Source organism: Lemur catta, chromosome 5 (assembly GCF_020740605.2).
Source record: "Lemur catta isolate mLemCat1 chromosome 5, mLemCat1.pri, whole genome shotgun sequence".
NCBI lineage: Eukaryota > Metazoa > Chordata > Mammalia > Primates > Lemuridae > Lemur > Lemur catta.
The window spans coordinates 12303949-12317632 of NC_059132.1; the positions used below are offsets into that span (position 1 = coordinate 12303949).

At 35.2% G+C, this 13684-nt stretch overlaps 1 protein-coding gene across 2 annotated transcripts in view; it reads right to left on the reverse strand.

The window, feature by feature from the left end:
• Window positions 1-1723: 1723 nt before the first annotated feature.
• Window positions 1724-13684, reverse strand: part of CPEB4 (cytoplasmic polyadenylation element binding protein 4) — a 67362-nt gene continuing 55401 nt past the window's right edge. For both annotated transcript variants that reach the window (XM_045551146.1, XM_045551145.1), the window contains 5 exons: window positions 11842-11931; window positions 11352-11470; window positions 9629-9743; window positions 8303-8484; window positions 1724-6135 (listed from right to left, as the gene is read on the reverse strand). In XM_045551146.1, coding sequence (XP_045407102.1) covers window positions 5908-6135; window positions 8303-8484; window positions 9629-9743; window positions 11352-11470; window positions 11842-11931 — 734 coding nt within the window. In that variant the 3' untranslated portion in view covers window positions 1724-5907. The remainder of the gene's footprint in view (window positions 6136-8302; window positions 8485-9628; window positions 9744-11351; window positions 11471-11841; window positions 11932-13684) is intronic.

Sequence of the window (13684 nt, forward strand, 5' to 3'; positions counted from 1 at the left end):
TGTTCTGTCATTACACACGTCAGAAAATAATTACCCCTTAAATGTTTTTAACTCACTTCATTGACATCTTTAATATTCCCTAATTTTTAAAATCAGGAATTTAGTTTCCCTATGATCTTTTGTAAGACTTTGAGTATTTTCTCAAACCAAAAAAAAAAAAAAAAATCCCTAAAAAAAGTACTTATTTTCTTTCTGAACTGGGTGTGGACACAAACCCATTACCAAAAGAGGTTATGAAACAACTGGACTGTTAAGAATCGGTTAGAGAACTTTCCCTGTCAGGTGGGTTTAGGTGAATAAGGAAATACAGCCCAGGGAGCCCTTGACACCCTTTCCAGCCTCACCGTTCTGTCATTTAAAATACCCAAAGTATTGCACCTATGTATTATCTCAAGCTAGGGTTGTTGCAACACTTACAGCTGATATATCATTTGCCTAAAATAAATATTTCCTAAAATAAACTGAATATACTCGTGTTATTTTTTTCCCTCTCAAAATGCTGAAACCATCCCAGAATGCCTAGGGATACTATATAGGTGGCAACCAAATGCCACCCACATCTCCTGTGTCCCAAAGGCCTCCTCAGGGCCCTTCATTGAACTCTTAAGGGGTGGGTATTGCCACATAAGAGGGAGGGGAAGCTGTCCAGTGAAAACTTCTGTGATCTGGCACTCCTGGGGGACCCTAAGCATTGCTGGCCCTGCCCTTCCCCTCAGGAATCCCTATTGTTGAAAGAGTTGTATGTGGGGAAAGACCATTTAGAAACAAAAGATCTCACAGTCCATTTGCTTCAGGACAAAAATTGCTTCTTCCAGTCTTGAGATAAGGAAGATATTAAATTTGACAAAATAGGATATTCTCAGTGCTATATTTTGTGATAATAAATCCTTAAATCGGAAGTTTGAAAATGTAGTTTAAAATATAAATATTAATACATTACGGTATTTGATAGTCTACATGATTAATGGGTCAAATCAAAGATAAAATTTTCTTATTTTATTTTTTGTAAAGATGGGGTCTCACTATGTTGCCCAGGCTGGTCTCAAATTCCTGGCCTCAAGGGATCCTGCCATCTCCACCTCCCAAAGTCCTGGGATTACAGTATGAGCCACTGTGCCCAGCCTTGACAATGTTTTCAATTGACATGCTATCGAGATTATAATCTCCAGAGGCCATATCCTATTACGTTAGGGTCTAGGGAAGAACTGGGAGTTCAAAGTCAAGAGACTTATTTTCAAGTCTTTTTAGAAAATAAGAAATTAGAAAATAAGACTTATTTCCAAGTCTTATTTTCAAGTGGCCAGAAATCAAGGCTCTTCAATGATAAAGACCCAAAACTGGACCTCCCAGTTATTGACTTTCATTATTAAACAAACACTGGTTCTTTACTTCTATTGGACATTTGGACTTAAGCTGGTGACTGAATGCTTAGATCCTGGGCTGACATCTCATGCACACATTGAAGGCTACAGATAAAAAGATTCTGAAGGGCAGCAGATGAACTAACACAGTACAGGCCAAAGACACAACCACCCACCAACATCCACAGGCTTACCCGAGCTAGGCACCCTTGCCACGAGTATTCACGTGACTGAACATTTTTTCATATTGGTTTGTTCTGCCTTGGCTCAGTAGTATATTCCTAATATTTTTAAATGTTATGTTCCTAATCATGGAAGCATAATCTATTTATGTTGAAAAGAAATAAGTATATTAAAATAAATCTGAGTTAAAAGTTTTATTCATTCAACATCTCACATTACAAATATTTAAAAATTATATGCATACTGGTATAAATAGTCATTTGCAAACTATTTAATAACATTAATTTTCCACTAGCACTTCAACAAATGAACTCTTTTAAAAAAGGAACTGTGTTATATAACTTAAGAGTAGAACATACAAAAATAGGAACTTAACGTGAAAATGACTTTAATAAAAAATGAATTACCCTTATTTAAAATGCTATAATAAATACTACAACCTCCCCATACACAGTAAAAACTATATGGAAATTCAGCCAAGTAGTACAATTAACTGACATACTTAAATAACTTTTCCTTCTGATAATATGAGCAATACACTGGAAAAAAAAATTAGGGATTAGTAAAAACTAGACACCCACTTGCTAAAAGTTTCACTTCCAAAAAATATAACAAAAATCTGATGAAAATTATAAAAACTAATTATACTTTAAATTTTAAAAATATAAAAAATAAAACAGTTGAATACAATATTGTCCCGATTCTTACAATGCTATCAATCACAGTAGCTTTAAAATAAGATAATAAAATAAAGCAAATGACCAAAACCTCTTTTATTCCATTTTTAAAAATAATCTCAAATTTACATTAGTAGAAAGATTGATTTCTGATTCTTTTCTTTAGAAACACCAGCAAGAAAGAGGATTACTCTTAACAGTAGAAAATGACATTTTTAAATGTCTGCAATTAAAAACAAAGAATTACACTGCAAAGATCTTTCAAAAGTTTGAAATAAGTATTGCACATAACTTGAAGTTAACTTGCCACAATTCATCACATTCAAGTTTTAAATCACCTTTTAACAGAAGATTCAACTCTTCAAAACAAAAGGGGTGAATTATCAAGTCTTTCCAACAGCACTCTCATAAAATGCTAAAGTCATTCACTGCAAGTTTTATTTTGCATTCTGCAGAGGTCTGTGTATGGAGAAGTATATATATTATACCAAAGCGTGGGGACCAGAAAGGGAAAGGAGAGGGTTCCTTTACATAGAAAATAATCAGAAACACTTTATTTTACATTGCAAAAATAACCATGTAATTACTCTGTAACTACATTGTAAGTACATGGCTGGTGCCATGCTAGTGAGCTAGAACTACATGCTTGGTGAATTGAAGTGACACCCTAAAATCTGTAAACTAATTACATGTTAATTATGTTTGAGTTACATGGTAACTCCCAACTACAATCCCATGTAATCTGTCGAACATGTAATCAATAAAGTTCAGAGTAATAGATAATCATTGTTTATGCCCTGTAAATTGAAGTGTAACCAAATAATCTGTAAACACGCTTGTCACACAATCACAAGTAAATATTAGTAGAATAACAATTTCTTACATTAGTCATGCATACTAACATTACACACCTGTCCCACGGCAGGCTATTTTTTTTTTCTTATATATAATTTAAAAGAGCAGACATCTCTGAATCAAACACTTAACATCAATTTATTAATATTAAAAATGGCTAACATTCACCAAAAATGTCTGCGTTTTATGAATAATTTTAAAAACTTAGTAAGAAGCTGTAGACAATTTTGTTATTTTAAATTTCTACCCTATGCTTATGCATTTAATTTTTTTTAAGGAACTACAGTGTTATCTGTCATTTTCATGCGAATTTTTTCATTAATTTGTGACTTTACATAGACTATTTCTTAAATTATAGGTACACCAATAGCTGGTGCTGGGGAAGAATGTTTAAGCAACATGCTTTCTCTTCTCTGCAGACTCTAAAATAGCATTGCCAGTGCACAACATTCATAATTTAAAATGTATGCAGAGCACTGAAATGTATAAAAAGCAGAATATAAGAAAATAAAATTTATTAAAATTATTTATATTAAAAAATGAAGTATATGAAGATCTCTCAGTAATAAAAGTACAAAAAGCTACTCTTTGCAATATGAAAAATTGAGGTATTGCATAAAGAGATATCCCGTCAGTGAAAAGTGTGCCTAAAAATGTTCACTGTTGGAAAAACAAGATATACAAAAGTAGTGCATAACAAATATACATTATGTGCATGACAAAATAAGTTAGCTACAAAAACACTGTACCGAAATTCAGCAGGTCATGTACAAAGGGAAAAATTATTATTCAAAGCTAGTTCTCAAACAGTGTTATTTCTTGTTAACTCATCACACCTGTTTACTGAGTAGGAACAGCACAATAGCACACCCCAAGCCACCTACAAGCATTTAAAAGAATGAGAAGAGGCAAATGAACATTCCAATTAGAATTATGTAGTTCAGGAGAAAAGAAAAAAAAGTCCCTGACCAGCTACACAAGAGCACCCTCCATTCGCATGACTGCTTTCAATATTTGCAGGGAATTCTTTAAAGCAGCTCCCTTTCTATGTTTGACTATTAGACAGCAAATGCCTCCATTTTGACCTTTGGAACTTAACAGGTACTGTTCATTAAAGCCTGTATTAAAAATAAAGGCCTGCTTTTCCTAAAGATCACCAGTAGGGGTCATCAGCCAGGTGGTTCCACAGCAGCGCTGGGGCAAGTCTTTGGTTTTGAAGGATCCAAGATGGTAATGTTAGGTAGCACAACTAGCAAGACTGCTGTTCAATTTTGTTATGATTATTATTATTTAATGATTTGCCCACTGATAATAATCCTTTTAATGATGGATAGGGCATTTAATAAGAGAATGTCAATGAAAACAAAAGTTACTTCCATGACTAGGGCTTCAAGAGACTATTTTAAATTTACCCCTGAAGCATACTGTTCAACACATAATGCCTTTCAAAGCTAGAATTTTATTTATAATAAAGCATGCATTACTTGATGAAGTTGGCACTTCAAACACTGACTAGGTCCCATGCTAAATTCTGAAACTGTAATGTTATTTTACTTTATAGGAAGAGTAAGATAAACATACGTACCTTTGCACAGATTTACACAGTTACTTAATTCAACAGTGCAAAACACTTTGCAACTACTTAACTTTTTTTTTACTTTTTTTTTCCCATTTTCTATGTTACAACTAAATTACAGGATACCCAAAGTAACTTTAAATCTAAAAGTAAGCCAATCAGCAGCCAATTTGTATATTGGTTGTCTTCCAGTTTTGGCTACAAGTGTACTGTAACACAAAATCAAAAATGCTATCCTTGAGGTATCTCTAGATCTGTTGTTGGTGTTTTTTAACGTCAAAATGGAGAGCAAAGGCTGACACCTGATGAATGTTAGTAAATTGGGATATAGAGTTTATATATAACATCAAAAATAAAACTTTTACATTTGTTCTTTAGGAAAGGAAATGCTAGTTTTCCCACCAGTTGTCTCTAATTCTAGCTTTGGTAGGTTTCCTGGGGCTGTGACTAGATAAGTAAGTTAAATAAATAAGTGCACTCCCCTCAGTAGTAAATTTGCCCAATTTTTACATTCTGAATTTTGAAAACTGTTTAAAAGAAAACAAACCTAGCTCTGCCGACTTTACTATTTTTTTTTTCTGATGTGGTAGTAACTTTGAGGGATAATGAAATTATGTTCAGCCTCCAAACCCTTAAAATTAATTATAATGCTGCTCAATCTTGCTCATGCATATGTTTGCTTTAACATGCTCTTTCCTGTTAAAAATTGTTAACTTCCTCCATTGCTGTTAAAATAATAAAAAGGGGATGGAAAAAAGAGAGAGACAAAAAAGATGGAAGAAAAGAAAGGACAAGGCAAAAGCACTTCCCTGGGGAAAAACTGCGTCAGATAGACCGATAGTGTTATTGTTGCACGGTTATTTTAATAAAAGTATTCTTATATGTTATATTATTAACAATAATTTAATTAAAAACCCAAAATACTCTATTGTTTCATTTCTCTTTTAATATTTCTCTCTCTCCTCTAAGAAAATGTTGCAGGAAGTTTGGATCCTCTTGGTCTCGAACAAAACAAGAGAATAAAACTTCTATGCAACCTGATGGCAATACGAAAAAGGAGTTCATATGTATTGTTTGCAGTGACACAAGAATCTACAAAACACCTATATTATAGGTCATTCTGTTCATTATACTATTGTTAAGTTACAGACTGCTACAAAAGGACATGCCAGCGTGAAGAGGTTGAGGAAGGGGTAAGAACGAACAGAAGAGTGCACTTATTCTGAGGCCTGAAAATGAGCACTGTAGTTATCCTTTAGTTCCAGCGGAATGAAATATGCCGAGGGCGGTCACCGCCTTCCTTCACCAGGGGCTTGTGGAATTCCCTGCCAGCACGAGAATGAATAGCAGCCCAGCAATATTCACAGTAATACTGCAGACAGGTAACATTAGCACAGAAAAATGGAGCAAATTTTCCCCCACAACGGGCCCCCTGACATTCATCACACAGCTGATCATCCAAGACATATGGCTTAACTTCCACCTGCAATCAAAAGTGAAAGAAGGCATTTGAAGTTTTTCAGTGACTGGACCAGGCAACACCTACCGTCTGTGTATATTTCCATCCACTGTGTGAGTGAGTCTGTTCCCAGGAGCCCACAAAGGAAGAACTAATAATTCACTTACTGAAGTTAAGATAGGTCATCTTTTAAGAACCTTGTAAGGCCTTTATGTCTATCATTTTACATTTTTGTCTTATTAAATAAACATCCTTCAAAGGAAAAAAAGGGCTTCATCAGAAATCACAAAGTGAAGCCAAGTGTTTAGACCAGAACATCAAGAGATTAAACCCACAGGAAATTTTTCATAGATACAAACCCCCATTTTAATTAGTGGATCTGGCTTTTTGTCATATGTGGAATCATATATTTAATCAAAACCAACTAAGAGGATCCAAGTTCCACAAAACAGTAGTTCAGTGTTCAAATCAGTGGGAAGACGCCTGACTTCTGTATTATGAACTTCTCAGTTGTTGTAAAGCCTGGTTCATGGTTTCTATTTCTGCTGCATACATCTTGGGTTATAATCGCAAACCTGGAACTCTGGTAAAATAAGATGCAGCCATAGTACTCACAGTCTAAAACCTTGCTTTGTTCTTTGTCAGTAAGAATGGTTTACCTAAGTCTAAAAGTCAGAGGTTAATAGATAAAACTGAGCCTGTTCCAGTGCTCAATTTGCCAACCTGTCATTTGAACCTCTCGAGTATTTAAAAATCACCTGGCTATTAATTCACCAGCTAGAAAAGAGTTGGTTATTTTTAGTCTTCGAGAGACTCATGGTTGAGACTCCCTCACACCAGGCTATCACCACCACTGGTGCCATCCAAGTCTGACAAGGAATCCTGACAAAGGTTAGCCGTAAGGAAATAGGAGAGCACCAGGCCTCTGACTCCTAGGCCGCTCCGTGATATCATAATATCCGCAGAGCAAGAATGTTGATCAAAAGATTTCATTGCAGAGGAACACAAATTCAATCTGAATTTCTAATGACTAATCCCACAACTCTGAAACTCATGTTGGAATGAAGCTGTGAGATGTAGATATTTTTTAGTGGGCATAAAAAACAAGTAGGCATATTAACTTATAGTGCAACTAATCTTGTCCCCTCACCCCATGTTTAAAATAGAATACACACCTTTCTCTTTAATATATTCACAGTATTGTAGGAGCACGACTATTTTCTTAAATTTTTCACTGCCACTGAAGTAGAATATACATGACAGGAAACATGAAGTAGAATACAGAGGACATGAAGTAGAATACACATGTAGAAACTTGATCATTTCTACATATTGAATTACGAACAGCACAATAAAATCAATCAATGAAGATTTTTTTGGGCACAATGTCTCAGAGTGTTAGATAACAAAGCCAGTGCTAATGAAAGTGCCAGTGTGCCAAGAAATAAAGAGGCTTTACAACAATATAAATTAACATTGCTTCCTTCATAAAGAAGGTCCTTCCATGAAAAAAAATCGTCAGCTGAACTAAACATTATGCTTAGTAATGTAGCTGATGAACATTCTGGTGTAAATTCCGATCTTCCCACAAACTAATAACAGTTGGCAGACTGGCAGCCGGTTCACAGGCCACACTTTGAGTAGTACTGGTGTAAGATACGGTTCTATCTGCTAGAACAGAAACTCATGAGGACAGGGACTTCTTGTCCTGGGCAAGAAAACATTTGTTCAATGCATGAAACAGAAAACTAAAAAATAAATCTGTGAATACAATTCACTGAGAAATAGGGCTTACTAAGGTATTCATGATGTCCCAGATTTAAAAAAAAAAAAAGTCAGGAGATCTCAAGGGCATTCATCTTTGTATACCTGATATAACATAGCTCAAAGGATTTGGTAATATTTATTGAATGACTCACTGAATAGATGAAAGTTATAGTTTAGGGAAGATCAAATTAACTCAAGTAAACTGATTACAGTGTTCTGGTTAGGTTACTCAAAAAAATTAAGAGATAAAAGAAATTCATAAGAAATTCCAAAATGTATTATAGAGAATAAATCTAAATGACCCTATAGGCTTAATTGTCAGCTGTCAATTTATTATCACATAAAATCCCCCCACTCTAATCTTGGTAATGACACATTTAGAGGACCATTTCTGGAACTTTCAAGAATGGAGTCTAGGACTTACCCGTTTATCTATCTCTCCGTGCTGCAGCTGAACAAAGCGGGCACTGATAGCAGCTATGTAACTCTGTTGATTAGAGAATGCGACTCGCCCGGCTCCTTTTGGGTATTTTAGCTCAGGGTCGGTATCAATCCCAGCATAGCACACACCTCCATACAGCCGATCCATTATCATTGCAAGCTCCACTAAATAAGAAAGGAGTGCAGAGGGTATTTGAAATCAGGAAAATTCATCTGGCTCACCAATGGTTTCATCAAAAACAATTCATTTGTACTCTGAGCTCATATCATTATAATAATTATTAAAATCAAACTTATTACTACAACCAGTGGACAACTGTCCACTGTGCTAATCTTTAATTTTTTAACTATGGGCAGGGGCTTTGCTAGGTATTTTACAATGTTTTCTTTTAATCTTTACAACAACCCTGTGAAGTAGGTAGTAATTTCCTGAGGAAACTGAGGCACAGAGGATGATCAATCTGTCCAAGGTCACAGATTGTTAAGTGATAGTGCTGGGCTTGGCACCCAGGTTTGTCTGTTCTATGCCATGTTGCCACCATAGATTTACCAGTTAACAATGTGTTGATTAATGTAAATAATTATTTGAACACTAGAATACTAACTGGTAGATTCTTTGTTTGGGGGCCCTCCTAGCTTATCTCCATCTAAACTGTTATCTTTCCCACAGTCTAGCTATTAACCAATTTATCATAAAAAAGAAAAACTTGAAATAATGAATGCATCTTCTTCTCCATGAAATGTTACAATCTTGAAACTGCATTCTTATTCATTTACCTCATTTATACTATTAAACTTCAAATTACTTGCAGTCAGGGATCCAATTTCTTCTGTAAGTACCACTCTAAAAACATGGTGCACTGCTGAGAACTCTTGTATTTCAGAGCTCAGTAAACAGCTGTTGGGCAAATGAGGACATGGGAAATAAACACTGAACATCTGAATGCATAATCTATTCTTGGGGGGGCTTTTCTTTCCAACAGTGAGGAGAGTGACACTTAGCATTATGGGGCCCTACACTAAGTACTTTGCACTGGTTATCTCATTTAATCCTCAGAACAACTCTATGAAATACACACACGTTTTACCCCACTTAACAGATGAGGACGTTGAGAATTAGAGAAATTATATGATTTGTCCAAGGTCACCCAACTCTTAACTGGGAGCAGAACACATGAATTCAAACCCACAAACTTTGATTCTAGAACTCTCTCTTCGACATTAACTGAAATGCTTATGGAGAATTTATCCTGCAAATCTTTATATTTGTTATGCTAAAGGATACAGATGGTTTTGTGTTTGATCATACCAGCTCGTAACGGTCGAGGAACACCACCAACAAATATAGTTTTTCGTGGGTCAAGAGGCTGTGAACCATCCATCACAAAGTCACTGTCACTAAGATTCCAAGGCCGAATCTGTACCTGGGGAATGTACAAACCAAAATGTCTCATTCTTAATATAGGCAATTTATAGGGGAAAAAATTTTAAATTTTAAGAGTATTTTATGTTTTAAAAGCAATAACTCATGTCATTACAAATCAATAAGGCTATAAAACCAGAAGACTTAAAAATAGTGTATAACAACCTTTCATTTCATTGGTTTAGTTTACTCAAGAACTTTCATCATGAGTAAACTAAACCATGGTGGAAAGTTCAATTTAATTGCCTGTTATTAATATGAGCCAAATCACTTAACATGTTCTTAATTATCTGTAAGGTAATTACCTGTTTTTCAGCTTATTTGGGCCTACCCAATCCCCCAATATCCACATAATTTAAATTTAGCATGGTAAACAGACAAACAAAAAACAACAAAACAAGAAAAACAAAAGAGAAAACAAAAATAATAAAATTAAAATAAATAAAAATTTAAAAAGTAAAAAAATGTAGCATGGTATCCACTGCCAATCAGTATACAGTGCTAAGTAAATTATGATTGTGTGTCCAACCAATGTATGTCCAAGAAATACAAACTACCCTTGATAGTAACAAATCTGTTGCATTATTTCAAAAAGGTTTTCAAAATAAAAATATTGATATCTGCAACAGACTTTTTTGTGATAAACACTTCAGTGTGCCTATTATTTAAACTCAATCAAGAATCATGTGCCTCATTTAAAATTGTTTGCTGTTATTAACTGTTACAAATGTCTACACCTGGGGGGTATAGGTCAGTGGTAGAGCATTTGACTGAACAAATGCCACACCAAAGGCTATGGGTTGATAATGGAATATTCTCAAATATGCACACCAACAAAGTCCTAGATGAGAGATCCTAAATTCAAATACCTATGAGTATTGGCAGAGAACATAAACAAGTCAAGCAAAGGAGCCCAGATTACAAGAACTCTTAGAAAAAGGTTTCTGACCTAGACAACCCAAGACACCAAGACAAGCTCCACAAATTATTGCTTAAGCTGGGACCACTGACGAATCCATTCTGCATCATACCCCACCATTCATTAGGTGTGGCTGAGTAATAATAAATTGTCAATTTGCCAGATTCGTCAAAACAGGCCAGCTGCTACTGTTACTAAGGACTAAATTTTATGATAAAGAAAAACTTTTCCAAAAAGAAAAAAAACACTATGCAATGTACATGTATATACATAATTCATTCTACTTTGGGGGAGTACCATATACAAAAAGTTAAAACCAGTATCGAGTAAAATTTTGATCAAAATAAAGACGGAAACAGAAAGACATACATATATTTGTGATTTGAATTCTGTTATTCAGAGGAAATTCACCTACTTTATCTTTATCAAATGCATTATCAAGTGAAGTAAAAGCAAAGATTTACCAATTATATTTCAACTAACCAAAAATTCAATGTCAAAATGATGTGTACAAATAAACGGAATGTCAACGTTAGGAGCTTAACAACAACAAGACACTTTTATTTAGATTCTACTTACAAACATGTCAATTAAGTATACCAGATATATCAAGACGTCTGTAGGTTTTTCAAATAGAACAAATGAATGGAGGCAAAAACAAGAAGCTGTTTAATGCTAGCCTGCACTTACTGGCTTATCCTTGATAGTGGGGCTCGATACACACAGGTAGAGCTTTCCATCTTCTTCAATGCATGCATCAATGAGAGCCTGAACAGAGCTTTCATCTTGAAATAGCAGGAATGCATAGCCTAAGAAAAATGAAAAAGAAGGTTTATATGTTTTCCTATTTTTTGGCAATTCTTCAGGGGAAAGGATGCATAAACTACAACTAAAGGAAAGGAAAAGGAATAGAAAAATATACACACAAAAATTAAAACTTAATATTTATACCAAAAGTCTGATAATATCAACATATAGTTCATTTTGATAGTATCTTGAAACATCTTTTAGAGTAAAATTAAATTTGAATTAAAAGTATACTAAGTAGAAATTTTAAAGATACATTTGGGAAAATAAGTAAACAAAAAATTTTTACAGTGAAAGTGAACATTTATGAAAAAGCTAAACATTAAACAATCTGAGGATAAATTGTATAAGTATAATGAATCTTGAGAATTACCTTTAGGAGGAAAATAGGATTTGCTTTCTGCTTTATGAGGCCAATCTACAATCAAAGGACCAAAGCGACGAAAACTAGCTGTGATCTCATCTAATGAACAAAGCAAAAAAGTAGATTTAAATATTTTTATGATCAGTTTTTGGAGGTAGTTTAAAAAAAAAGTTTCAAATCTACTATTTATTTACAAGAACATTACAAGGAACTTCTACCTCCCCTTCATCTAGCCTCCCCAACTATTAATATTTTGCACATTTGCCTTCACCCCCTTCCTTCTCTCTTCCCCTTCCTCCTCTATCTATATATATGCACAAATCAATCTAGCCAGTCAGCCATCCATTCATCATCTTTTTCTGACATGATGCCCTGTAATCCCAAAGTACAACTGTTGGTACCTGCTCAAAGCAAGGCCACTCCCCTATATACCACCATATAACCCTCTCAACCAGGAAGTCAACATTGATACAACACTACTACCCAATTCACAGACTCCATTTGAATTTCAAACTATCCCAACATATCTCTTTTCTTCTTTCTGATCCAGGTTCCTATCCAGAACACAGGTTGCGTTTAGTTGTAACATGCCTAGAGCATCTGTCTTTTCCAATTTGGTACAGTTCCACATTCTTTCCTATCTTTTACATTCATTCTGTAGGATGACCACTAAGGTCTGAATGTTTACATCCTCCCAAAATTCACATGTCAAAACCTAGTCCCCAATGTGAGGATTAGTTTTCAGGTGGGGCCTTTAGTGGGTAACTAGGTCATGGGGGCAGATTAGGTGATCAATGGGATTAGTGTCCTTTTAAAAGAGGCTCCAGAGAGACCCCTCACCCTTCTGCCACGTAAGGTTACAACGAGAAGACTATGAGGAAGCAGGCCTTCACCAGACACTGAATCTGCTGGCACCGTGATCTTGGACTTCCTAGCCTCCAGAACGGTGAGGAATAAATTTCTGTTGTTTATAAGCCACCAGTCTACGGCATTTTCTTACAGCAGCCTGAATGAATTTAAGACAGTGACCCTCAATCTGGATCTGTACTCTGGTTTCTCATGCAATGCATTCCATACAGGAATGCCACCATAATGATGCTATGCTGTGCTCTCCGATCACTGGGCATGTCAATCTTGATCACCTGGTCAAGGTTGGTACTGCCTATTTTCTCTACCAAAAGGATACCATTTCTCCCTTTGTATTTGAATAATATTTTATAAGAGGATATTGTGTTACCCACCAATATCCTGTTCCCTCATGAGCCTTGGCATCCTTTGAGGACTCCTGCCTGTATCACAACGTTGGTTGCCAAATAGTGATTATCTATTTCCAGCATGCCCTCTACATTTACCAGTTAGCATTAGACAGCAAGGGAGAACTTTCCCTTCAGTCTCATTTATTTATTCATTTATTCATACAGTATGGATCTATTTTATCCAACAGGTTGTGATCTGATTCTCTCATTTATTTTGATGCTCAGTTTGTCCCAAAAATTATTCCTGATTTGGCCCGTGGGACAAATGTCCTCCTGACGTTCCCCATCATTCTGTAAGCACTTCTATACTTTCTGGCCTAAGAAGATACTCTAGGCTCATCTTGTTCTATCTTGGGCCCTAGCCCAAGAATCAGCCCTTTTTCCCAAGATGTATTGGTTTCTTTTAGTGGCAAAAGATATTTAGGAACTAAGATATGGGTGTTCCCTATGCTCACTGCTAGTGGGTATTCATTATTTCTAAGTCTTTTCAGTGGACAAAGCTAGGAAATAAATGAATACACACACATAACTATTTCTGTATCTGTGTGTGTATTTCTAAAAACTAATGAGCTCATATTGATATTTCCAATTCCACT